This window comes from Trifolium pratense, linkage group LG4, assembly GCF_020283565.1.
Source record: "Trifolium pratense cultivar HEN17-A07 linkage group LG4, ARS_RC_1.1, whole genome shotgun sequence".
Lineage (NCBI taxonomy): Eukaryota > Viridiplantae > Streptophyta > Magnoliopsida > Fabales > Fabaceae > Trifolium > Trifolium pratense.
Window position 1 is genome coordinate 51,446,491 of NC_060062.1, and position 23,916 is coordinate 51,470,406.

Sequence of the window (23,916 nt, forward strand, 5' to 3'; positions counted from 1 at the left end):
AAATAGTGGTCATCATAAACCTCATGGGGCAATTCTCCACCCTATAAGATCCCTAAAAAGTGCTGAGCAAAAAACCATGACCCAATGAAATCATTCAAATCAAATGTTGTTTGGGTGAAATGGTCGGATTTAAACGAGTGAGTATAGCCGGGTGTTGTCATATCTATTATATATATATGTTTGTAGTAGTTTATGTCAATTTGGTAATCAAAGAGTATGCCGACTTAACCGAAAACAATCCATCACCATCTTACTGATGAGTTATTATGCGTGTTATGTTTTTCAGTGTATCTAGCTTAATGGGGTGCACTACTACAAAAAAGGCTACTATAACACTTTAAAGTGCTATAGAAGCTTGTGCTATTGTAAGTCTGTGCCCATTATATCCCTTTTTAAAGTGCTATTGTATGTCCTATCTTTAATAGCGCTTATACACTAAAGTGCTATTATATGTCTTGTTTTTTTGTTGTATGTTTTAATAGCGCTTTATAAGCAAAACGCTATTGTAGGTCTTTTTTTTTAAAAAAAACTATACAACCTGACTCCTTTTTTCTACATTTAACCTGAAGCTTAAATTGAAATTTAAAAAATAATTTTCATTAAAAGTTAGCAAATAATATCAAGTACTTTTCTAATATAACATGAATAATATACAATTGTACATACATATAGATATTCAATACATAAGTCTCACCCACCAAAACTAACTTCTAAGTTAATCTAAGCAACCATATGATGTTCATACTTATAAAGACAAGACAAACTAATTAACCTAAGCAATCCTCTGTCATTTTCCAAACCAATCCAGCATCTCTTTCATGTTTTCAAGAAGTCCCTGAAAAATTAAAAATAGAAAATCAAGGTAGTAATATTATGCATATATATGGAGAGTATTGAAAGTGGCCTGATACTTGTGAAAGAGGTAACCATAAACATATAGGAATCAAAATCCTAGCCAAAAGAAAGTATTTATGTGATTGGTAAGCATGTAATTACATGAAGTTTTGGTTTAATTGAAGTTTGAGACAGTAACAAACCTTTGTCTTGGTCTAACACTTTAAATCCAATTTTTGTGGCCGAAGAGAGAGATGACCAGCAATTCGTTTTCCAAGGAACCATGGCATGCACTGTAGCAGAGAAAAAAAATAGAAAAACAGAACTATAACATGAGCCCAAACCAGAGCAGGGTATATACAGCAGACAAATAGCAAATCCAATTTTATAACTTACCCAATTTTGTTTCATGCCTTATCCACCTTCCCCCGAGGATAACATTTGTGAACAAGGATAATAGCGTTTCATCAAAAGTGCTATAAAAAGGATATACATTTTATAGCGCCTACAAGGAAAACGCTATTAAAGGACTGTTCCAAAATTTATTTTCGCTCTACTACAACGCTTTTGACAAGAAGTGATATTATAAATGTCAGAGTGAGATTTTTAATAGCACTTCATAAAAAGTGCTATTAAATTAGTGCTATTATAAGCCAAAATTGTAGTAGTTATGGCTAGAATATATACTCACCAGTAGAGGCAGTGACCTCTCAATAGGCTGACTAGAAAGAACGGTCCAACTCATCACGGCCCATTCAACATTAAGCCTTATAATAATATTTATTTATAAAATAAATAAAACATGACAAGTTAATATATTTGATTTTATACACATTTAATTATATTTTAATAAATTAATTAAAGTGAATCCAAAATAAAATTCTCTCTCCCTCCCCCCCATATCCCGAATAGAATAGTATACTCTGGTTGAAGAGATAACTTGAAAAGGTGAGGGGTGAGGAATAGCTTGAGCAAGAGAGAGATAACTTGAAAAGGTGAGGGGTGAGGAATAGCTTGAGCAAGAGAGACCGGCACACACCAAATGTGCAACCAAAATTTGGTATTTGCGTCATTTCAGTTTTCTTAATAAAAGCTTCTTGCAACCAATATTTATTTATAAAATAAATAAAACATGACAAGTTAATATATTTGATTTTATACACATTTAATTATATTTTAATAAATTAATTAAAGTGAATCCAAAATAAAATTCTCTCTCCCTCCCCCCCATATCCCGAATAGAATAGTATACTCTGGTTGAAGAGATAACTTGAAAAGGTGAGGGGTGAGGAATAGCTTGAGCAAGAGAGAGATAACTTGAAAAGGTGAGGGGTGAGGAATAGCTTGAGCAAGAGAGACCGGCACACACCAAATGTGCAACCAAAATTTGGTATTTGCGTCATTTCAGTTTTCTTAATAAAAGCTTCTTCCAACCAATCTCCGGAGACTCCCCCCCCACCACAAGGAAGAAAATACCCCTCGCACCACTACTCAACACCAGACCTCTCGACACCTCATTAAGAAAATTCGTAAAAACAAATGTAATTTATTTATGTACAGTTTTATATGTATTTTGAATTATTTTATCATTAATTATAACGATATATTTAGCAAAGTTTGATAGTTTATTTAGTCAAACTTATATACACTATTTTTAACTCAATCAAAGAAAATTTCAAAATTAACCACTAACAATGAGTGGCAAAATAGCGACAAAACTATTCTTCAACAAATACAATGCCACATTTTTAAAGTTGAATTCGACCTTAAAATCTCTGATGAAATTAGAAAAGAACGTTTCCTATTGTATCACAGTGCTCTAGGCATTGTCATCCTTAAACCTAATCACATATTTTCCCATACGTCCAAAATAGCTGCCTGAGTTGTATTATTCTATGATTTCCTAGCAACAGCATGGAATACGAGTTCACAACAAAATAATTTTCAAATAACAAACTATGCATCAATTATTAGTATCATCATCAGCAACATGCAAAGAACGAAAAAAAAAAAAAAGCACGTGGAAAGCGAGAAGACTAAACAAAAAATACAGAACAAAAACGATTAATGCACGTGACAGTGACACCAATTTTTGAATATACACCGTTCAAACAAAAAACTCAAAACAAAGGGTCACACGCAGTACACGTGGGCAAAGAAAGAGCGCGCCAACCACTGTTTATTTTTTCCCATTTTTCTTTCCTTTATATAACGGTTACAATTTTCTCTCACTCGTTCATTACTCCAATTTTTTCTCCCTCCCTCTCATTTTTCTAACCAACCAAACAAAAACATTTTCTTTTTCCCTTTTCAATTTTTCATTTCCCTTAAAACTCCCTCGTTTTCGCTCCTGGGTTTTTCTTTTATCCATTTTCCTTCGTTTTTTGTATCTACATTTTCGTAGATAACATAACTCGTCGGAAAATGGAAATTCGCCGGAGACAATCTTCACCGACGCCGGCTGTTCCTTCCGGCGAACATCTCAAACCTCAGAAGCTTACCACTACCGATTCACAAACCTTTTCTATCTGCGTCGCTAACGCTGTTTTCTTTGGTTTATTCTTCTCCGTCGCGTATTTTCTTCTCCACCGTTGGCGTGAGAAGATCAGAACCTCCACACCTCTTCATGTCGTCACCGCATCAGAAACCGCCGCCATTGTTTCTCTTGTAGCTTCCGCCGTTTATCTTCTAGGTTTCTTCGGTATCGGATCTCGTACTTCCTTCCCTGACGATCTCTCCGACGAAGAGATCCTCGCGAAAGAAGATTCTCGGAAGCCAGGACCGTGTCCGGCGGCACTTGTCGACACCGAAGTGAAACCGGCGTCGGCAATTGTAGCTCCGCCGGCGAAGATCTATGGCGTTGCACCGGTGAATCTCTCAGAGGAAGACGAGGAAATGGTGAAATCGGTTGTTTCCGGTTCAATTCCGTCGTATTCATTAGAATCTAGACTTGCCGATTGCCGGAAAGCCGCGGTGATTCGACGTTCGGCGGTTCAGATGATAACAGGGAAATCGTTGGAAGGTTTACCGTTGGAAGGTTTTGATTACGATTCGATATTGGGACAGTGTTGTGAGATGCCGATAGGGTTTGTTCAGATTCCGGTTGGTGTTGCGGGTCCATTGTTGTTAGATGGAGTTGAGTACACTGTACCAATGGCTACTACTGAGGGTTGTTTGGTTGCAAGTACCAATAGAGGGTGTAAAGCTATTCATGCTTCTGGTGGAGCTTCTTCTGTTTTGCTTAGAGATGGAATGACTAGAGCACCTGTTGTTAGGTTTTCGTCTGCGAAAAGAGCTGCTCAGTTGAAGTTTTTCTTGGAAGATCCGCTTAATTTTGATTCACTTGCTGTCACTTTCAACAAGTATGGATTTTTCATTTTTTAATTTGTTTTTTCTCGTGTTTTTAGTAGTTTTCCTTTTGGTAATGAATTATTATTAGGTGAACAAATGAATATTAATTTTGATTCAATTGAGATAAATAATTTAGGGATTTTTGGATCTTTCCGTTAGAAAATTAGGTTGAGGGATGTGTTGGTTGAAAAGATTTAGGTGAAAAAGTAGAATGAATCCCCTGCCATGACCACCGCATGACCGTTGGTTCAAATTTCAAAATTTAATTGTATTGGATCCAACGGCCCTGTAGCGTTTGCAGGGGATTGATCAAATTCCGTGAAAAAGAAAGGAAATAGGAATGATCTAAAGATGGACGGAGAGGATCAATAATTAGGCGTTGACCCTCTTCGACAAACTGTTGTTTTGTTTCTCATGCAAAATTTTAGTTATTAGATTAATCTAACGGTTGAGAGATCAACACTTTTAGCCGTTGGAGTTGGTGCATATGGAGAGGTTAATAGGATGATCCAATTTATGGACGGGATGGGGAGGTCATAGAGGATCCAATTTATTGAACTATGATTACTTTCTGTTTTTGAGAATTACTGAGGGTAATTAATTAAAATGGGTATGTGTTATTGTTGGTTCATGAGAATTAATAGTTTAATGGGTTTGTGCAGGTCAAGCAGATTCGCTAGATTGCAGAGCATTCAACCTACTATTGCTGGCAAGAATTTGTACATTAGATTCCGTTGCAGTACGGGTGATGCCATGGGGATGAACATGGTATCAAAAGGAGTTCAAAATGTCCTTGATTTTCTTCAGAGTGACTTCCCTGATATGGATGTCATTGGAATCTCTGGTAAAACATTAACTTATTTATATGAATTGTTATGCTTTGTTCACCATGCATGTAATCTTAAAATTGCTCTTTGTTATGGCTGAATTTAAAGTAGTTGCTAATGTTTTCATGCACACTGTTGCTTTGGTTGTGGCAGGAAATTTCTGTTCCGACAAGAAAGCTTCGGCTGTGAACTGGATTGAAGGGCGTGGTAAGTCCGTGGTGTGTGAGGCTGTAATTAAGGAAGAAGTGGTGAAGAAAGTGTTGAAGACTAATGTGGAGGCCCTGGTTGAGCTTAACATGCTTAAGAACCTAACTGGCTCAGCCATTGCTGGTGCTCTTGGTGGGTTCAATGCTCATGCTAGCAATATTGTCTCTGCTATCTACATAGCCACTGGTCAAGATCCTGCTCAGAATGTGGAGAGTTCTCACTGTATTACCATGATGGAAGCTATAAATGATGGAAAAGACCTTCACATTTCTGTCACCATGCCTTCCATTGAGGTACGTTTATACAAATGTCAATTTTTTCCCCATTTTTAGCTAAACATGCATGTTGAAGCAAACTTGATTTGTAGTATACTACAACAACCAACTACCAAGCATGTGTTTTATTATTTTTTTTATAGTAAAATCATTAATGCATATTTATAAGCAATTTTGAGGGAGCTAAATAAAAGGGTCTTTTATTTTTAAATTCTCTTCCATTTTATTGCATCATTAGCTGGGTTTTCTATAATGACAAGATCCTTCCTTGTTATGATTCAGGTTGGTACTGTGGGAGGGGGAACACAACTCGCATCACAGTCAGCTTGTCTAAATTTACTTGGTGTTAAGGGTGCCAGCAAAGATTCACCAGGTGCAAATTCTAGGCTACTGGCCACAATTGTTGCCGGTTCAGTCCTTGCCGGCGAGCTATCACTCATGTCTGCAATTGCAGCCGGACAACTAGTTAAGAGTCACATGAAGTACAACAGATCTAGCAAGGATATCACCAAAGTAGTCTCATGAGCTGGCCTCGCACAACATAACAATAACCTTGTAGAGGGGACTGATGCCTCTAACAAGGACAAAAAAAGACCAAAAAGAAAGTATATAGTTGGTTTTCAAAAGGACTATAGGTGATGGCCAAGGGGTGAATAATAAATTATGATTGGCATCTTTTCAAGAGTATATCCAGCTAAACAAGAGCATGTGGTAAGAATCAAATAAGAAAAGCTTGAACACCTTAGTCCATGTGAGGCATTGTCTTTTACGCGATTGTACAGAAAGGTTGAATCAGAAGATGGAGAAAAACAAGTAGCTAATTAATAAACCTTTGGCATTAGTTTAATTCTTTTTTCTGTTTCTTTTTAATTTATTCTGTATTGTGTTATAAGCTATTGCATCAAAGATTTGGTAATTTTAGTGTGTGTGTGTGTGGAGTATTTTAATGTGTTGTTGTAATCTCCAACTTAAGGTTAATTTGTAATTTTTAGCAAGAGCTGAGACATCAATGAGAGATGTAGAGTTGTTAATACTTAATAGGCATAAATGCACTTTTGATCTCTCTATTTTAAAAAAAATGAAGTTTTGGTCCCCTATTTAAAAAACCGGTTTTTTAGTCGCCCTATTTTCAAATTTTTTTGAGTTTTGATCCTCCATTCCATTTTGGGGTTAATTTTATTGATATGGCCTTGTAACTAATGAAGTGACAACATTCATGTGGACAAATTTAATATCCATGTCATTATTATATATTTTTAAATTTAATAAAACTTTATTTATAAAATATTTTAATTATTAGAATTATATATTCAACTGAAATAATAATTTTTAAATCTTAGAAAATATGAAATTTGAAACCCTAATTATCAAACCTTCAACTACTAGAATTTTATTCATCGTCAGAGAGAATCCTTCCTTATGGATTTCACCAATCCTATGGTTTCCGTTCAAACTCAACAATTTTTGAATTTTTAAAAACGAAAAGAAATTAGAGATGATTTTGTGTTTCAATAGAAATTACTCATTCTCTTTTTAAAAAATACTATAATTTTAGTAATTAAAATATTTTATAAAATAAGTTTTATTGAATTAAAAATAAATAATGACATGGATATTAAATTTGTCCACGTGGACGCTGATATGCATTAGTGACAATACCACATCAATAAAATTAGCCTTAAAATGGGATGAGGATCAAAACTAAAAAAAAAATTAAGATTGGGGGACTAAAAATTTAGTTTTTAAAATAGGGAAACCAAAACATATTTTTTTGAAAATAGGGGGATCAAAAGTGCATTTAAGCCTACTTAATAATAGTCTCTTGGTAATCACTTAACACTTATTTTTGTCTCTTCAATTGTCTTTTGGAAGTTGGCACTTGGCACGTTGTGCCGGTTTTAAGGCATCTTGTGTCAAAAAAAGGAGTAAAGGATATTCGTATGCCGGTTTTACTAACCTGTCTTAAACATGATCCTTCTGCCAAAAGATCTTCAACTTGATCTTAATATTTTATTGGATTAGTCTTTTGCATCTGGATCTCATTACAAATTTGGAAGCTTAGGAGTTTAATTAAGACGGACTAAAATAGGATGAGATTTCGTAGATAAGCATTTATGAATAGTCCAAAGAAAACAGATCATGCTGTTTTACACTAAAAATTATACAGTTACAAACAAAGTTTACGAAAATTTCTCATCCCACTACCCACTTTCTCACCACACCCCTGGAAATTCCATTTTTGCCCCTGGAAATTTCTCATTCCACTTATGTTTTGTTCTAAAAAAGGCTAAGTTCAAGATAACTCAGTATTTGAGTTTCTTAAGTTTTCGGGAATCTCAAATATTGAGTTATCAGAACCTGTTGTTCCCGGAGAATCACAAAATAATGCAAGTCTATATAACTCTGTCATCAAATACTAATGAATAACAATAACAATGTACACATTAAGATGTTGGCTAGGATGCAGAAACTGCTTTTTACTATCTAATCTAAATAAATTAAATCAAATATTGCTTCTTATCTTCTGAACTCCGAGTACAATAACCTGGTGAGTCGATCATTCTTACTCTCCTCCTTTAGACCAATCCGTTGCAAGTAATGTTCTGCATCCAAGGCTGCCATACACCCTGCACCAATAATTTGATTTCCATTATTCTTTGGAAGAATAAAGCTTTTGCTGCATAAATCTGATTATGATTACATTAAGAAGATTCATTTATAGGCTTGAAACCTAACTTGTCTGGAGAGCGAAATGAACCCATTAAAAGCACATTAATTAGTTAATGCTTAACACTACAGCTGAGGGAAAAAGAAGTTCATCCATACACTTCAAAAAGTTCCAATTCTTTGTCAAAAAAAAAAAAAAGTTCCAATTCCTTTTCCCATTTACTGATTCGGCGGCATAACTAATACACGGTACTTTTAAGTACAATAGCCAATAAATACGGTCAAAACGACAAATAGAGATATATATTCGCACAAACATTGACGCATTGTGACATCCCGTCACATCAGTTTTGGACTTCAGGATTATTAGGTTTTCAATACACCCGTCACATCCAACACTATCACTCTTTATAAATTCTTTTCAAGACTTATCTCTTTTAATTAAGGGTTTCCCGTAAGTAGGAGCTTCCTCAATATACAACTTATGCTTTGAAAGAAGGCCCATCCTATCTATATACTTTCAGGATAGTTTCTCTTCCCGCCCCCCATGTTTCTTTTTCACCCCTCTAGCGCAAAAAAATCCGGTTTCTAGAAACCAAAGTTTTAGTGTAAATTTTACACTAAAAAAAACTTCGGTTTTTAGAAACCGATTTTTTTTGCGTGCTAGAGGGGTGAAAAAGAAACATGGGGGCCTAATGAGAAGCCATCTACTTTCAGATAGGTTTGAAGAAACTACATAACTAACCTACTTATAAATGAGTAGTGTGCTTTCTCTAAGTTACTCCTCTAATACGCCTAATTTATTTTTGAAAACATAGAAATTCATGTAGAGGACCTATGATTTCTATGTTCTAATATAACGCATGCTTCACGGAAATTTCATTATCTTTGGCAGGTGCTCTCTATAACAATTTATCGAAGGTTAGAAAACTTGGATTATAATGGATGGTGTAACCAAGGTTTAAAAAAATATCGGCGATCACGATTGTGGGTTTAACATCAAGAATTTGTATGTCTCTGCAACAATAACACAACCACAATTGTGCCCAAATAAGCCATATTTAACTACAATTTTTCACAATATCAAGGATCACGATGCAATCATGATTTAAAACCTTGGTTGCAACACCGTGTATAAAAAACTATGCTGAACAATCCGCAGCATGTGGTTCTACAGAGAAAACATGATTTTCAAAACACAATTCTGATATTACCTATGAAGCGCACTAACACAGACACTGGACATTAAATCGACACAGACACCAGAAATAACTTGAGAAAGTGGTTGTATGTTTTTTTATAGACATGCAAATATTAATGGTTTGTTTGTTAGGGGAAATGAGAAATTGTTAGCAACCCGTACCACAAGGCTAAACCTTTGGGGACGAAAGTGATTGTATGGAATCACTAAGGGTTTATATCTTGCAAGTGTCGAACATCTCTTACTTTGAAGTGTCGGTGCTATATTACCCTAAACTGAAGTGACATTAAAAGTGAAGTATATATGAAATACATTTAGAAAACACAGTTCCAAAACCAGGAAAATCACATGAATGTATAACAAACACAAATGACAAAACCAGTTAAGATCAACCTAATAATCTTTCATCAAATGAATGTAATCAAGAAACAAAGAAATTACCAGTTCCAGCAGCAGTAATAGCTTGTCTATACTTCTTATCCTGAACATCACCAGCAGCAAAAACTCCTTCAACACTAGTCTTTGTAGTACCTGCCTTTGTCACAATGTAACCATCATAATCCAATTCAACTTGTCCATCCAAAAACTTAGTAGCAGGTTCATGTCCAATTGCAAAAAACAAACCAGAAACTTTCAAGTCAAACACTTCACCATTCACCAAATTCTTCACCTTAACTCCCCCTAGAACCCTTCCCTTTTCATCACCAAATGCTCCAACCACAACTGAATTCCACAACACCTCAACCTTTGGATTCTTCATTACCTTACTTTGCATCGATTTACTAGCCCTAAATTCATCCCTCCTATGAATTATATACACTTTTGAACCAAATTTGCTAAGGAATGTAGCTTCCTCCATTGCCGTGTCACCGCCGCCGACAACCACTAAGGGTTTGTTTCGGAATATCGGTGCTGCACCGTCACATACCGCACATGCCGATATTCCGTGGTTCCAGAATCCGCCAGGACGGTCACTAGAGCCGTCGAAAACTAACTTTTTCGCTACGGCTCCAGTGGCGATCACGACGGATTCTGCCTCAACGGTGGTAGAATCAGTTATAACTTTTAACGGCCGTTTTGAGAAATCAACCTCTGTAACTGTTTCGGTGATGATTTCGGCGCCGAAACGCTGCGATTGTTTACGGCAGTTGTCCATGAGATCTGCACCGAGGATGCCATCCGGAAATCCCGGGAAATTCTCGACGTCGGTTGTAGTGGTGAGCTGACCGCCTGGAGCAATGTCGTTGGCCATCCAACCTTCGAATAGGATCGGCTTGAGCTCGGCTCGAGAAGCGTAAATGGCGGCTGTGTGAGCCGCTGGACCGCTTCCGATTATGCATAGCTTCGTTTTGAGCACCTTGCGGCCGTTTGTTTGGTCGGAAGAAGAAGAATAGTATGAAGAATCAGTGTCGTCGGAAGAAGAGGTGGAAGTGGCGGCGGAGGAGGAAGATGTGGCGGCAAATGTGGCGGCGGAAGCGAGTCCTATGCCTATGAAGCTGCGGGCTTTGGTAAAGAATTTGTTTGAGAAGAAAATTCTCATTTCGAATTTCGCAGTTTTTTCTATCTTTCTTTTTTGTAAAATTCTTTTATTACTGTTGAAAAAATGTGACTTGAAGAAGTGTTTGTGCTTTGTTTTGTGTTACGGTTAAAGAAGTTGATGGAGCAAACCTTGTAATTGTTCTTTGCTTTGTCTTCTTTTTTTATATTTATTCGTTGGCTAGGAATTCAAGTAATCTTGCGATTGTTAATTGGTTCCGTCGTAATTGACATTTAACTTAGTAAGGAGAATTATGGTTCAATTTTTCGCAATTGCGATTGGAATAAGACTAAAATCACTTGATGAACTGACCTTCGAACCATATTAAACTGGTGGTGAAAAAAAAAGTAAAATCTTGAGACCAAAGGAATTTGGAAACACATTAGGTGCATCAGCCCGCCGTAATAGATTTGGGCCGTCCGATTTACAATCAGCGGCTGAGATCATTAGATTTAAATCTGGTTGTTTGATCACAGATCAATAGCTGAGATTAATTACAGTATGAAACTGTGTATTAATCCTACATCAATGAATCTACATCCAAGGAATTATGGTGAGAGTTTGATCATGAATTTCAATATACATATTTTAAATGTATTTAGAATTGTAAAATCTCTAGTGAAATGTCAAATACTCCTAAATTTGTAAAATTTGTCAAATACATCTATGAAATTAGTTTGTTTCGTTAAAGTCGATAACGCGGTTATCAAACTGCTCTTTCCATTAGTTTGTTCAGTTAAAGTCGATAATGTGGTTATTGAAGGGAGATGTGACATGATTATGTGCACATATTTATGATGTCGCATCACACGGGCAATTTGACTGAAGTTGGAAAGATCACAAAATTATTAAAATAATATGTTTTACCCTCATTTCTCTCACTTGTAACAAAAACACAGTCGTAAAATTGGACCTATCATCACATCCATAATAATAAACAACATATTAATTTATGTAATTAATCAAATATGAATGATAATAAGATAAAATAGAGATTATAGAACTTATCTATGATTGTTGTATATCGTTGTCGGCACTACCGCGAAGTAAGCAACCACCGAGTATCAAATAGGGAGAATAGTAAACCATGAAATAATACCTGAGGCGTGCTGATCGCACTATCCTTAAGGATTTATCCGCCTCATAAGCGCAAATCTCTCAAGATTCAACAGGTCCTTCCCGAATACGAATCATATCCGAGGTGACAGAACTAGCAAGAAATAATTAAACACCAGTGATGTAATCCAGGAAGATAACTCAATTGTATGTGAAGAGGAAAATAATTTTCTATTTTAATAGTGTGATTTTTGATCTCATATAAAACAAAGGAAGAGGAAGCAATCTCTTCCATAAGTATTTTCTCATTCCATATATCATTCTTATAACTCTAAAATCATCTCCACATAGAAAAACCATAAGTCCTATTAATTAGAAAAGAATGAGTATTGATACTAATTAAAAAATAAGTTACACTTTCACAAAGTAAAATATATTTTAACAATAATACTATTAATTTATTTAAAACAATGTATAAAATTATTTTAAATAACTTTAAAATAAATTATAATATCAAAATATCCAACAATCCCCCACAATTTATTTTAAAGTTTTCAAGAATACTCAAAAAATCATTTCCTGGATTAACATCATTGATGTAATGCATCAAACTAGTGTAGCAAGCTATATGAACCAGTGGTAGACTGATAGTACTTAACACACAGTAACATTGGTGTAGCAAGCTATATGAACCAATGAAACTTAGCGTATGTTAGCGGTCTACCAATCACATTACACCCCACAGTTCTTGTTGTTGCCGCTGTGTTGCGCGAATAGGCCGTGCGCGTGCCTGGATTCTTTCAAGCGTGCTCTAGAGATTTCGCCAAGATATCATACAAGCGGCCCCACTTGACATTCACATAGGTGATTTCATCAAGTGTATGCTGCAAATCATACACCACCCATAAGGGATATGAAATTCATTAAAACTTTATAGTAAGTTTAACCTCTCAATATTGCAGTGTCTAGCACTTTCTCACTCACATCATAGGAAAATGACAAAGTCAAAAATTAATTAACTAATTTTTGGTGCTAGCAGATCTAACAAGTAACTTGTTCTTACCCATATGAACCTTATTAATGGGATCTCCAATCACAAAGGTTGGGTTCCTATCACTTGTTGATTTCAAATGGCTTAAGTCCGATTCCCCTCGATGTGTCACAAAATTATTTCTTCACAGGGGCTTTATTTAGTACGTACTTTACACAAATGATGAAGACATAATTTTCTTTCATCAAGTATAATATTGACTAAGACGTCTCTAAATCAATTAATCTCATATTTATCAAGTTTATAACAACAAGCTTGTTCTTCACAATAAATTTATACACGTCTGCTTAGTTAACTAAGTGACAACATTCTCACTTAGAACAATAAAATTCACTTATTGATTTTATTTTCATCATCTCTAATCCAATTAACATCATTGTATTATTTTAATACAATGGCTCATCGCATTAAGCGATATCTCATATATTGTCAAACTAACTTTCATAATATAATTCACCAGGTCTATTTAGATAAATTCTAAGTGACAACATCTCTACTAATGAGAAAATGAAACTCAATATTTGATTTATTATATAGGTCTACTTAAAAAACTATCAAGCGACAACACCCCCATATTTGATAACATATGTGGATTTTTATTCAGGTCTACTTGAATTTATTTCAAGTGGCAATGCCCCCTCAATAAGGACAATATATAATTTTGCACATTATGATATATTTTCTCATAAACAAATTTCACTAAACATCATTGTATTATATACAATGGATAATCCACAATTTTTCTAAACATCATTGTATTATTTTAATACAATGGATAATCCACAATATACCATATTATAGTTTATGGTATCTCAGAAACATTTCATGAATCACATTCATGTTAAGGTCTACTTAGAATATTTCTAAGCGATAATATTTTTATCACATATGTAACTCTATGAATTTTTCAATATTATATCTCCGAAATTTGCTTTCAACAATGCTCTACAAATTTACATGTTTTAGTGGAAACTAATATTAGAGCATCACTTGAATGGGCAATATAAATTGTGAACCACCAAGTATCATAAGGATTAAAGATATACAAAATTTTTACATCAATTTATATTTACTCAAACATACACTTCACAGAAAATTTATCCATAAACTTCTCAATTATACTCAAAATAAATTTTGACCGTAATGAGATAAGTCCCACATTAAAAAACCATTTTAAACAAGTTGAAGTGCACACGAAGAAATTTCAGCTTTACAAATCTTCTATGAATTATACACATCTATCTAATTCAATTTTATGCAAAATAAATTTCCAGTTCCCTCAATTCTACACATTTAACTGCACATAATTTTTCAATATCTAGAAACACTGTGAGGTGTGTCACATAGAAACAAAAAACCTTATATACAATATTACTTCTTCAATTTAATGGCCACTAATAATTTTGAATAAATAAAACTATAGTATTTGTATTCACCTAGAAATAGGAACACGCATCCACATAGCAGATAGCACCCATAAATAGACACCCAAACATGGACATAGTTTGCAATTAACACAATTGAATCATTGTAAACAATAAAAATTAAAAAAATTGAAATAGATAGAATTAATTTATTTAACAATAATACTATTAATTTATTTAAAACAATGGATAAAATTATTCTTCAAAAAAATGTATAAAATTATTTTAAATAACTTTAAAATAAATTATAATATCAAAATATCCAACAGTCTCTTCTTCCCTTTTTTGGTGTTAGCCCACCATCGGTCAGAGGACCACCATCAGTCACAACACAACTATCCATGCGTGCCCCACCACCATTTCCACAACTGAGAGGGGCAACACCAGCAATAGGAACACCGCCCATAAGAGTTTCATTCCCAAAGTCTGACTCTGCACAAATGAACCTGATTTCATGTATTTCATTCATAATCCAATGATGCGTCCTCATACTGGAAAACAAAAATTAGGGTTCAATTACATTTGGAAGTGGGCATGAAAAGAATTATCTGCCAAAGTTTGCATTAGTTTGAGCAATTCTAATGACAACAATTTTTTTCACAGTGACATGTAAGAAAATTAGGGTTCTTAGATTTTTCATGGAATAAGAGCTTCTTGTTTCTTTCACCTTCTTGTGATTTAAAGAAGCAATTCTACCACTCATCATACCGGAAAGGGGAAGAAACCACCATTAAAGTGATGATAAAAGCTCTCATATAAAGAAGATAAAAATGACCGTTGGAATTTAATATTTGTTACAAATTTCAGTCAAATACCCCCTATGACATGACTATTCACTCAAATCAGCCCCTGTGACGTGGAGTTTGGGTGGCAGTTGCCACGTACGTAGTTAACGTGTCATCATCATAACAAATGGAGTAAACGAAGCCAAGGGTATTTGATAGACGTCTCATAAATTCAGGGGTGTATTTGACAATTTTCAAATTTCAGGGGATATTTGACGAGTTTTACAATTTTAGAGAGATATTTGACATTTCACTCATAAATGAGTTGTATTTACGAGACTATATTATATATATGTGTGTACGTGTGTCTTTGTCCTTGTATCTTTATTTTTTTGAAAATAGTTTTTAAAAGATCAATTTTCTTTGATTAAAGTCTCTAACGTTAACTGTTGTTGAAAAAATATTGACATGGCTAACATAAGCTAACATGGATTTGTTGTGTTACATTAATGAGTACACTTGTACTACTGACTCATCATAATTAATAATTATTTAAAAAAAATCAGTATTCATCATCCCTTCTTCAACCCATAAATTCATCCTCCAACCCAAAACCCATGAGTTCATTCAACCTAGAAATCTATCTTCCCAATGTAAACTCACAAATCCATACCTCTTCAACTCAGAAGATTGAAATATAGCTGAAAAATCCAATGCCTGCAAATCCAACAATCAAAATCGAATCAAAATAAGCACCCATAAATGGCAAGAAGAAGTGTGTGTTGAGAGCTCTATCCCAAACAATCATAAAGTATATCTTTTCTCAAACACATTATCCTTATCCTTGATGATTCGAAACCGGTTCTTTAGAGCCTTCGAAGTAGCGGCGTGATACCATTCGAAGTCGACCTGACCAAACCTTGTCGGAATGAAGCTACTCGTCACACTTGTTTCTCTATTTAGCAACATAATCTTACCTACATCAAAGTGAACAAAACCAAATATCAGATAAAATTATTTTTACAAGTAAACTTAAATATAGGATTGACTTATTAAAGCTAATAATACATTCACAATATTGTGAAGGTCCCGTAGCTCAGTTGGTTAGAGCGTTGGTCTTATGAGCCGAAGGTCGCGGGTTCGAGCCCCGCCGGGACCAATTACTATGTTTTAATTATTATTCTTGAAAGAGGAATACTATTTTACTTGTTATTTTTGTCAAGAGGGGTAATTCACATACTCAACATTCCATCTCATCCACGACATAGAATAAATATAAATCAGGCTATGTAATAGTTTTTCAGTTGCTTACTTAAAACTTACCTGACTTTTGAACGAGTTTACAATTCACTCATAATTAACATTCGACCTGCTTGTCTTATTGTTCTTGAAATTTAAAAAATTATATTTTCAATTAACATATGATCTGATACAATATAACCAAATATGTCCACATAAACATATCCTAATCCTCCTTCTTAAAGTGTCTGTCACTCACAACTTTCAAACGATCACGGAATTCATCAAAGGGGGTTCAACACAGCTCAACTTATCATATAATCGAGTATTTTCATTCCCAATCTCCTTGTCCAGTTCTTGTTTGTTGAGTTAGGGCTCCTATAGACAACTAGCCCTTGGTTACATTTGGAAGTTTTTTCTTCTCTAAGTCTTAACAACACCGTGAAGAGATGATGATGCCTTCTTAGCATGCTCATGATAATAGTATATTCTTCATTTGTCCACTTTGTTACCTTATACCCGACGAAATCGTTTGCCAAAACAATCCCAACTAACAAAGTTCCTCTCGTTCTCACTTTTCTGATGGTCTCGGTTCCGGTATCATCTAGAAGATCGTCGATTAAAGCACCGTATTTTTAAAATATATATTGAATATAAACTCGCCATTACATTTTTTATTATAAATTTTATATTGAATTAAAGCACCAAAATAAGTTTTTAAAAATTGATATAAAATGAGTTAATAAAATAGAATTACACTCAATACTCAATAAGATAGTATGATTTTTTACCAGCCTTAAGATAATATATTTATGAGTTGTGATATGTAACATATGTTCGCTCCAAAAGTAACCATGAGATGGGTTATTCTACTTAATAATTTATTATTCACAATAATGAATTTTATTAATCCAACCATCAAATCAAAAGCTACTAACTCCTCAAATTTGTATGAAATTTTAAAACTATTAGACGCATCATTAAATAATTTCAAATGAACGTATAATTAGCTTATAAAAAACATAAGTAAATTTAATTAAAAAATTTAAAATAAATATCGATGGCTAATACCTATAAATTTTGAATTTAATTATATAAAATTTTGTGTGTTTGATCATTAATATATTATAATCAATAATCAACACTTTTGATAAAAAAAATCAACACTTAAAATTTATTATTAATTTTATTAAACGACTTAATTCGTCACTTACTCTTGGATTCAATGCAAGCTATGTACATATAAATTTATTATAATGAAATAAAGAATAGATGAGAGTGAAATGCAAAAATAAAAAATAGTAGATGGTAAATTTTATAGCTATATATTATGCATGTACATATTATTCATTTCTGGAACACCTCAAAGGAAATGCATGAACTGCCGTTATCAGATCACACTATTATTATTATTATTATTATTATTTTGGTAAGTATAAATCACACACTATTATTAGTACATGCTTTTATTTATTTTTTCGATAAAAATGCATGAACTGTAGTCTTATCTTCATGATAAAAGGTGTGCTTTGGATGATTTTTTATTTTATTTTTACAAAAATGTTATTGTGGACATATATTGTGCTACATGATGTATTATTTTCCGGGAGATTGTATTATATATTGATAAAATGAAGTGTTTCATATGTTTTTTTTAACCAATAATTTTTTTTTCAAAACAATAAATTAACAGAAATTTTTACGAATTAGAGAGTTATTTGTTGACTTTTATATTTTAGAATTAAAGATCATTTCATGAGAAAAAAATATCATTTTATTATTTAAAAGTATTATAATAATTTTTGACATTTTATTGTAAAATTATTCAATATTCTCTATTATGAATAACAAAATTTAATTTTGACATTTACCCCCCGTTTTATAATTTTTTGGATTTTGCCCCCCCTAAAATTCTGCTTTCGAGTCTCAACTTCAAAGTTTCGCATAGAACTCAATTTGGATCAATAATTCATCAAACTGACACCAAAATTACCGTAATCGAGTTAGATTTCCACATAATCAAACTCCACTAAATTTGGAGTTACAAAGAGAGATTAATTACCGTTTTAGTGAAGGTATGTCCCCCAAAATTCTGCACAAAATCTGCTTTCGAGTCACAACTTCAAAGCTTCGCACACAACTCAATTTGGATCAATAATTCACCAAAAAGATACCGAAATGACCGTAATCAATGTAGCTTTCCACAGAATCAAACCCCACTAAATTTGGAGTTACAAAGAGAGACTAATTACCGTTTTAGTGAAGGTCTGTCCAATTACTAATTTTGCAGAAATCTACATCTAACCTTCAAATTCAATATCGTCTATCAAACACATCGTAACTCCAAATTCAATATCGTCTATTGAAATGACAACAAGGTTAATTTCGTTAGCTTTTCAGACATGTAAATACTATTAAAAAATGAGTTACAGGGTGAGAGAGACATGATAAAAATATCAGTAGTAGTTCCATACAATAATTAATTTGGACAGACATTCACTAAAACGGTAATTAATCTCTCTATGTAACTCCAAATTTAGTGGAGTTTGATTCAGTGGAAAACTAACTCGATTGCGGTCATTTCGGTACCAGTTTGGTGAATTATGGATCCAAATTGAATTATGTGCGAAGCTTTGAAGTTGAGACTCGAAAGTAGATTTTGTGCAGAATTTTGATGGGGGGGCAAAATCCAAAAAATTATAAAATGGAGAGGCAAAAGTCCGCATTTTTAAACAGGGGGTAAATTTCGATTTAATCAAAATAGGAGAGCAAAACTGTATTTAAGCCAAAAAGGCAAAAAAATTATGAATAAAAGATGTGTATACGTAAAATTCACTTAAATAGCAAAATATGAACTTCATTCACCTTAGAGTCCAATTTTGTAAAGTTTAATTTCTCAACCTAAATTTTAAGATTTGTTTTTGGAAAAATTAATTGTCAATAAACTTTATTATTAGAATATTATCTTTCTTAATCATTTAGCCTAATAAAAAGAAATATTTAGAGACTATCATACTAAAGTTATAATAGCCTAGAAGTTTATTTTTGTTGATAAATAATATTAAATTTTATTTATATCCTTTACTCAATATATTAGCTGAGAAGTTAAGCATTGGTGGATGTCTCATCAACATCAACAATGATATGTGAATCAAAATTTATATTCTCAATTAATTTAATACTTAGGGATGAGTAGCATGGGAGTAATTAAGTTAAGCTATGACAATGAAATAAATTATAATTTGAAGGACAATATTGTCTCCTTCTTTTCTATTCTAAATGTCAACATATTGCTTTTCCCTTTACCTTTAGCCACTTATCTTTAGTTTAGTCAATAAATTAATGTCGTGTTAGGTGGTAATCAAAACCCAGGAATCTTCAAAGCAACTTGCCATCAATCAAAATTTAAAAAAGAGAAAAATCAACACGCTATTTCAACAAAATTTCCAAATTAAATTATCATATTTTACATATTCAAATTCAACCCATTACTGACCCAAAACTCATGATGAAAATATACACATAAAATTGAATATATTTTTTTAATTAACAACCATAAAAATAAAATAAAAAAACAAAGAACAAAGACATGCGTAATAAACTCGAAGTTAAGCTCAGCTAATACCTGCATATATTGATTTTTGTATATACCGAATAATTATGTACATAGCTGCCATGATTAATTCCTCAAACCAGATAGAACACGAACATATATTAATATGAATATTAATATAATGATAATAGTATGCAATTATACAACACCAAAAAAAGCATTCATGAATTTCTATTATGAATATGAATAATTGGGTCTTGATGAATTTGATCTTTAGAAGAAATTGATGTTCTTTTGATGAACTCTAAGCAATCTTCAATGGCTTCAGCATAAAAAGAATTGGACCTTCCATAAGATGATCTCATCTTCCAATTTTGATCTTGACCCTTAATTTCTTCATCCCTAACCAAGCTTCTTCTACTACTATTGTTTCTTTTGAAGCCACTTTTTCTACAAAACACTCTCTTTAACATTTGAAGAGCATCACCATATGATAGTTTCCAACTATAAAAAATCCTAAGAAAGATATTAAACCTCTTACGTAGCCTTAGAACATAAAACTTTCTTGGGTTTAATCTAAATCCTTTGTTGGTTCCATTGCTAACTCTATTGTAGCTCATATGACCCATGATTTATTTAAGATATGCTTAGTTTCTAAGAAAATATGAATTTGGAATTTTGGAAAGTATATTTTTAGGGTGTGAATGGTTTAATATGTATGACTTGGGATTAATAAACTTTAAGAAGTTGTGAATGTTGAAATATATAGATGGATAGATTGAAGGGGCAATATACATTAAGGTGTTGAATCATTGGTAGGGCCATAAGGGACAAATGGGGAACCATATATAAATGTAGAAAATGCCAATATTTCTTTTTCAAAGTAGGTGATTATTGAGGAATATGATAATCAGTTTCCTCAAAATAAAAATAATAGTCAGTTTCAAATTAGTTAGTGAAATTCTGATTTTGGCTTGCTATATATACCACACATTAATGTGTGAAATGATCGAATTCACTACTTCTCCGTTTCAAATTATAAGTTGTTTTTAACCATTTTATATAAATAAATTTAAAAATGCAATTAATTTTGTATAGAAAAAAATATGAGTTATTTTATAAAATTGGTTTTTATCAATTGTATTAAAAAAATAATTTAAGATCAATTGAAATAAGAATAAGTTATAAATAGTTAAAAATATAATACAAAAAATAACATTAACGACTTATAATTTAAGATAATTTTTTTTTCTCAAAATGATTTATTATTTAGAATGACTAATTTAGAAAGTTTTACTTGGAAACAGTGTAGTCAATACAATAAAAGTCTATATTTTGATGTTTTTCATGCATAACTTTTATTTTATTTCTTCTTTTGGTTCCTTAACTAGTGTCTCGGGGGCACCGGTTAGCAAGACCCAATAGATTTATGTAGTGTAGCAAATTAAAGTTTGCAATGTTTGACTTCTTAATTTACTTTTATGGTGTAGCAGCAGGCTTTTCTTAGGGTGTTGAGGCCCATGAAACTTTTGATGCTTTTCTGAAAATTTATTTCATATTTTCTCGTTTCTTATTGTCAATATGAGTTTCTAAATATTTTGTTTAAATTTTAGAATATAAAATGTGTTTTTTATTGTTTGAATTTTAAAATTCGAACCAATATTTTATAAGGCAAAATTACATCATAAAACAAAATTACATTAAAATTAGACGAAAAATTTACATAAAAAAAATTAGCTATCAACATTATGTATAGATAACTCAAATGAATTGCTTCAAAAAAAAAAAGAAAAACACTCAAAGGAATAATGTCAAATTTGTCATTGACTTCTCTCTATTATTAAGAATAAAAGACAAGAAAACCTAATTTTCCATTTTTGAGGGTAGAGGAGAGAAAATGAAACTTTTTTGTTCACACTCAAAAAGGTGGCGGAATCATCACCCATCACAAAGAGACCCATTTATGTTGCGATTTTAAAGCAACTCAAGAGCTTTCGTTTGACCAATTATAACATTATCAATCATCATAGTTCAACCGTTCTTCGTTGACCAGCATAACATTCTCGGACTTCATCATCAAATGACAATGATAAAAATGTTATGATTGGTCAACGATGAGTAATTATACCTCTACCCTAACAATTTGTTGTCCTTTATCAAGTGTTTTTTTGTGTGTATTTTATAAATGTGTAAAATGTAGAAAGTAAAAAATTGGAAGAGAGATAAATAATTGTTGTTGTTAACCCAATGTTTTCCAAACACTTTTAAAATATCATACTTTTAAAGCATTTCAGACAAGTCTCCCATTCCCACAATCCCATTAAATTTCTGGTACTAACTATTTTAATAAAAAAATTTGAAAAGTATTTTGTGTAAGGACAATTTCATTATTTGAAAATGCGGTACACAACTTCATAATGATATGAATATTAATTTGACAAATGAGATAGATTGGAGATGAGTTTGATAAAAAATTAAAGTTTGTTGGTTGATTCTTGTATTTTTGGATTTTGAGAAATTTTAGACCCAATATGCAAAAGTGATGTATAAAGATATATGACATGTTTGAATTATAGAGTCTGAAAAAAAAAAAAATTCGTGAACTAAACTCAATTGATAGGAACTTCATATTATATATGCATGAGACATGGTTCAAACTCGACACTCCACTTATTTTTTCTAAAGGTAAAATTCTAACCACTTGACTATCTAACATAAAAAAACGGCTTAATTAGTTAAATGATCCGTTAAAGACATTTTAGGTTTCGCAATGATCCCTTAAAGAAAAAAAAGGTTTCTTTTAGTCCCTTAAAAACATATCTGATAGCAAAAAGGTCCTTTCCGTCAATTTTTTTTGACAGAAATGTTAGTCTTTGTTGACTGGTTTGTGGATGTGATACAGTGTAAGTGGTCCACCAAAGACCTTGTTAATTTTTTAAAATTTTAACCATTGATTTTTTTATGTTAGAAAGGAAGCCATCAAATCTTGCAAGTCTATTGTATCATACGGCGAACCATCAACACCTAATTCACCTAATTTATTTTAGGTTCTTCGTCTCCTTCCTTCTCCTTCTCCATCTCCATCATCTTCATAAACTTTTTTTTAAAAAAAATAAACCAAATCTAAAATCAATCCCAGAAAATGAAAAAAAAAAATCAATTTTCATGAACTTCTTTTTCCAATACTTGTTAGTTGTTACTCTTTTCATATTTCAATCTTCTATTTTCAAAAAAAAAAAAAGAAAAACTAAATAAATATTGTAGAAATTCCAGATCTTGTTCTGTATCTCGAAAATATATCGTCATCTCCAAACTTAGCACCGCCCCGTCATTCCCAACACCGTCTTAGTCATTTTTGTCAAACTTAGATCTATATTGTTTGATTGGATTTTGATTTTGATTAAAAATTGAATTTTCAGATCCCCTTTCGTGATTTTGAATTTTTTTGGTTTTGTTGTCATGTTTTTGGTTTGTTGAGATATTTTGAACGAGAAATGGTTTATTGTTGTTGAATTTTTATGGATTTGGTTGTTATTGAATCAGAGATAATGAAGAAATGAGGAAGATTGGAAGAAGTTATGAAGGAATGAGGAAGATGATGAAGAAATAGAAATAAAAACTAGTTGGTGATGATGCACTGTTAGATCCGGTGGACATGCAACATCTAATGGTTTCTTTCTTTTCAAAAAGATTTGATGGTTAAGATTAAAAAATTTATTGAGGAATATGGTTGACCACCTACACCGTTGGTCCACCTAATACATTTGAGGTTGATAAATTAACGGAAATGACTAATTTGACAAACAGTGATATCTTTAAGGGACCTAAGCGAAACTTTTATTCAATAAGGGACCAATGTGAAACCAAAAATTTCTTTAAGGGACCAAAATACTAATTAAGCCTAAAAAAACGCATCCCGGTTATAGAATCTCAGATTCATCCTCTTCGTTTTTAGCGGTATTGAATTTG

The 23,916-nt window shown here is 32.6% G+C and overlaps 2 protein-coding genes, 1 long non-coding RNA gene and 1 other non-coding gene across 4 annotated transcripts; 2 read left to right on the top strand and 2 right to left on the bottom strand.

The window, feature by feature from the left end:
- Positions 1-614: 614 nt before the first annotated feature.
- LOC123881441 lies at positions 615-1,284 on the bottom strand. Its single transcript, XR_006799462.1, has 2 exons — positions 1,231-1,284; positions 615-1,127 (listed from the first exon to the last, which is right to left on the bottom strand). It is a non-coding gene; the product is annotated as an uncharacterized LOC123881441 (long non-coding RNA).
- A 1,284-nt stretch (positions 1,285-2,568) lies between these two features.
- Positions 2,569-6,527, top strand: LOC123881442 (3-hydroxy-3-methylglutaryl-coenzyme A reductase 3-like). The gene is made up of 4 exons (XM_045930136.1): positions 2,569-4,196; positions 4,848-5,029; positions 5,166-5,512; positions 5,777-6,527. The coding sequence occupies exons 1-4, from the start codon at positions 3,259-3,261 to the stop codon at positions 6,017-6,019; spliced, it is 1,710 nt and encodes a 569-aa protein (XP_045786092.1). The 5' UTR covers positions 2,569-3,258; the 3' UTR covers positions 6,020-6,527.
- Positions 6,528-7,877: 1,350 nt separating this feature from the next.
- On the bottom strand, positions 7,878-10,974 carry LOC123881443 (thioredoxin reductase NTRB-like). Its single transcript, XM_045930137.1, has 2 exons — positions 9,804-10,974; positions 7,878-8,121 (listed from the first exon to the last, which is right to left on the bottom strand). The coding sequence occupies exons 1-2, from the start codon at positions 10,900-10,902 to the stop codon at positions 8,012-8,014; spliced, it is 1,209 nt and encodes a 402-aa protein (XP_045786093.1). The 5' UTR covers positions 10,903-10,974; the 3' UTR covers positions 7,878-8,011.
- A 5,266-nt stretch (positions 10,975-16,240) lies between these two features.
- On the top strand, positions 16,241-16,314 carry TRNAI-UAU. Its single transcript has one exon. It is a non-coding gene; the product is annotated as a tRNA-Ile (tRNA).
- Positions 16,315-23,916: the final 7,602 nt, after the last annotated feature.

Bases quoted from the DNA above. Each gene is read 5' to 3' on its own strand.
- LOC123881443 (XM_045930137.1), bottom strand. From the start codon at position 10,902: ATGAGAATTTTCTTCTCAAACAAATTCTTTACCAAAGCCCGCAGCTTC. The intron at 8,122-9,803 runs GTAATTTCTTTG...TTATTGGTGCAG, and splicing joins TATTACTGCTGCTGGAACTG to GGTGTATGGCAGCCTTGGAT.
- LOC123881442 (XM_045930136.1), top strand. From the start codon at position 3,259: ATGGAAATTCGCCGGAGACAATCTTCACCGACGCCGGCTGTTCCTTCC. The intron at 4,197-4,847 runs GTATGGATTTTT...GGGTTTGTGCAG, and splicing joins CTTGCTGTCACTTTCAACAA to GTCAAGCAGATTCGCTAGAT. The intron at 5,030-5,165 runs GTAAAACATTAA...TGGTTGTGGCAG, and splicing joins GGATGTCATTGGAATCTCTG to GAAATTTCTGTTCCGACAAG.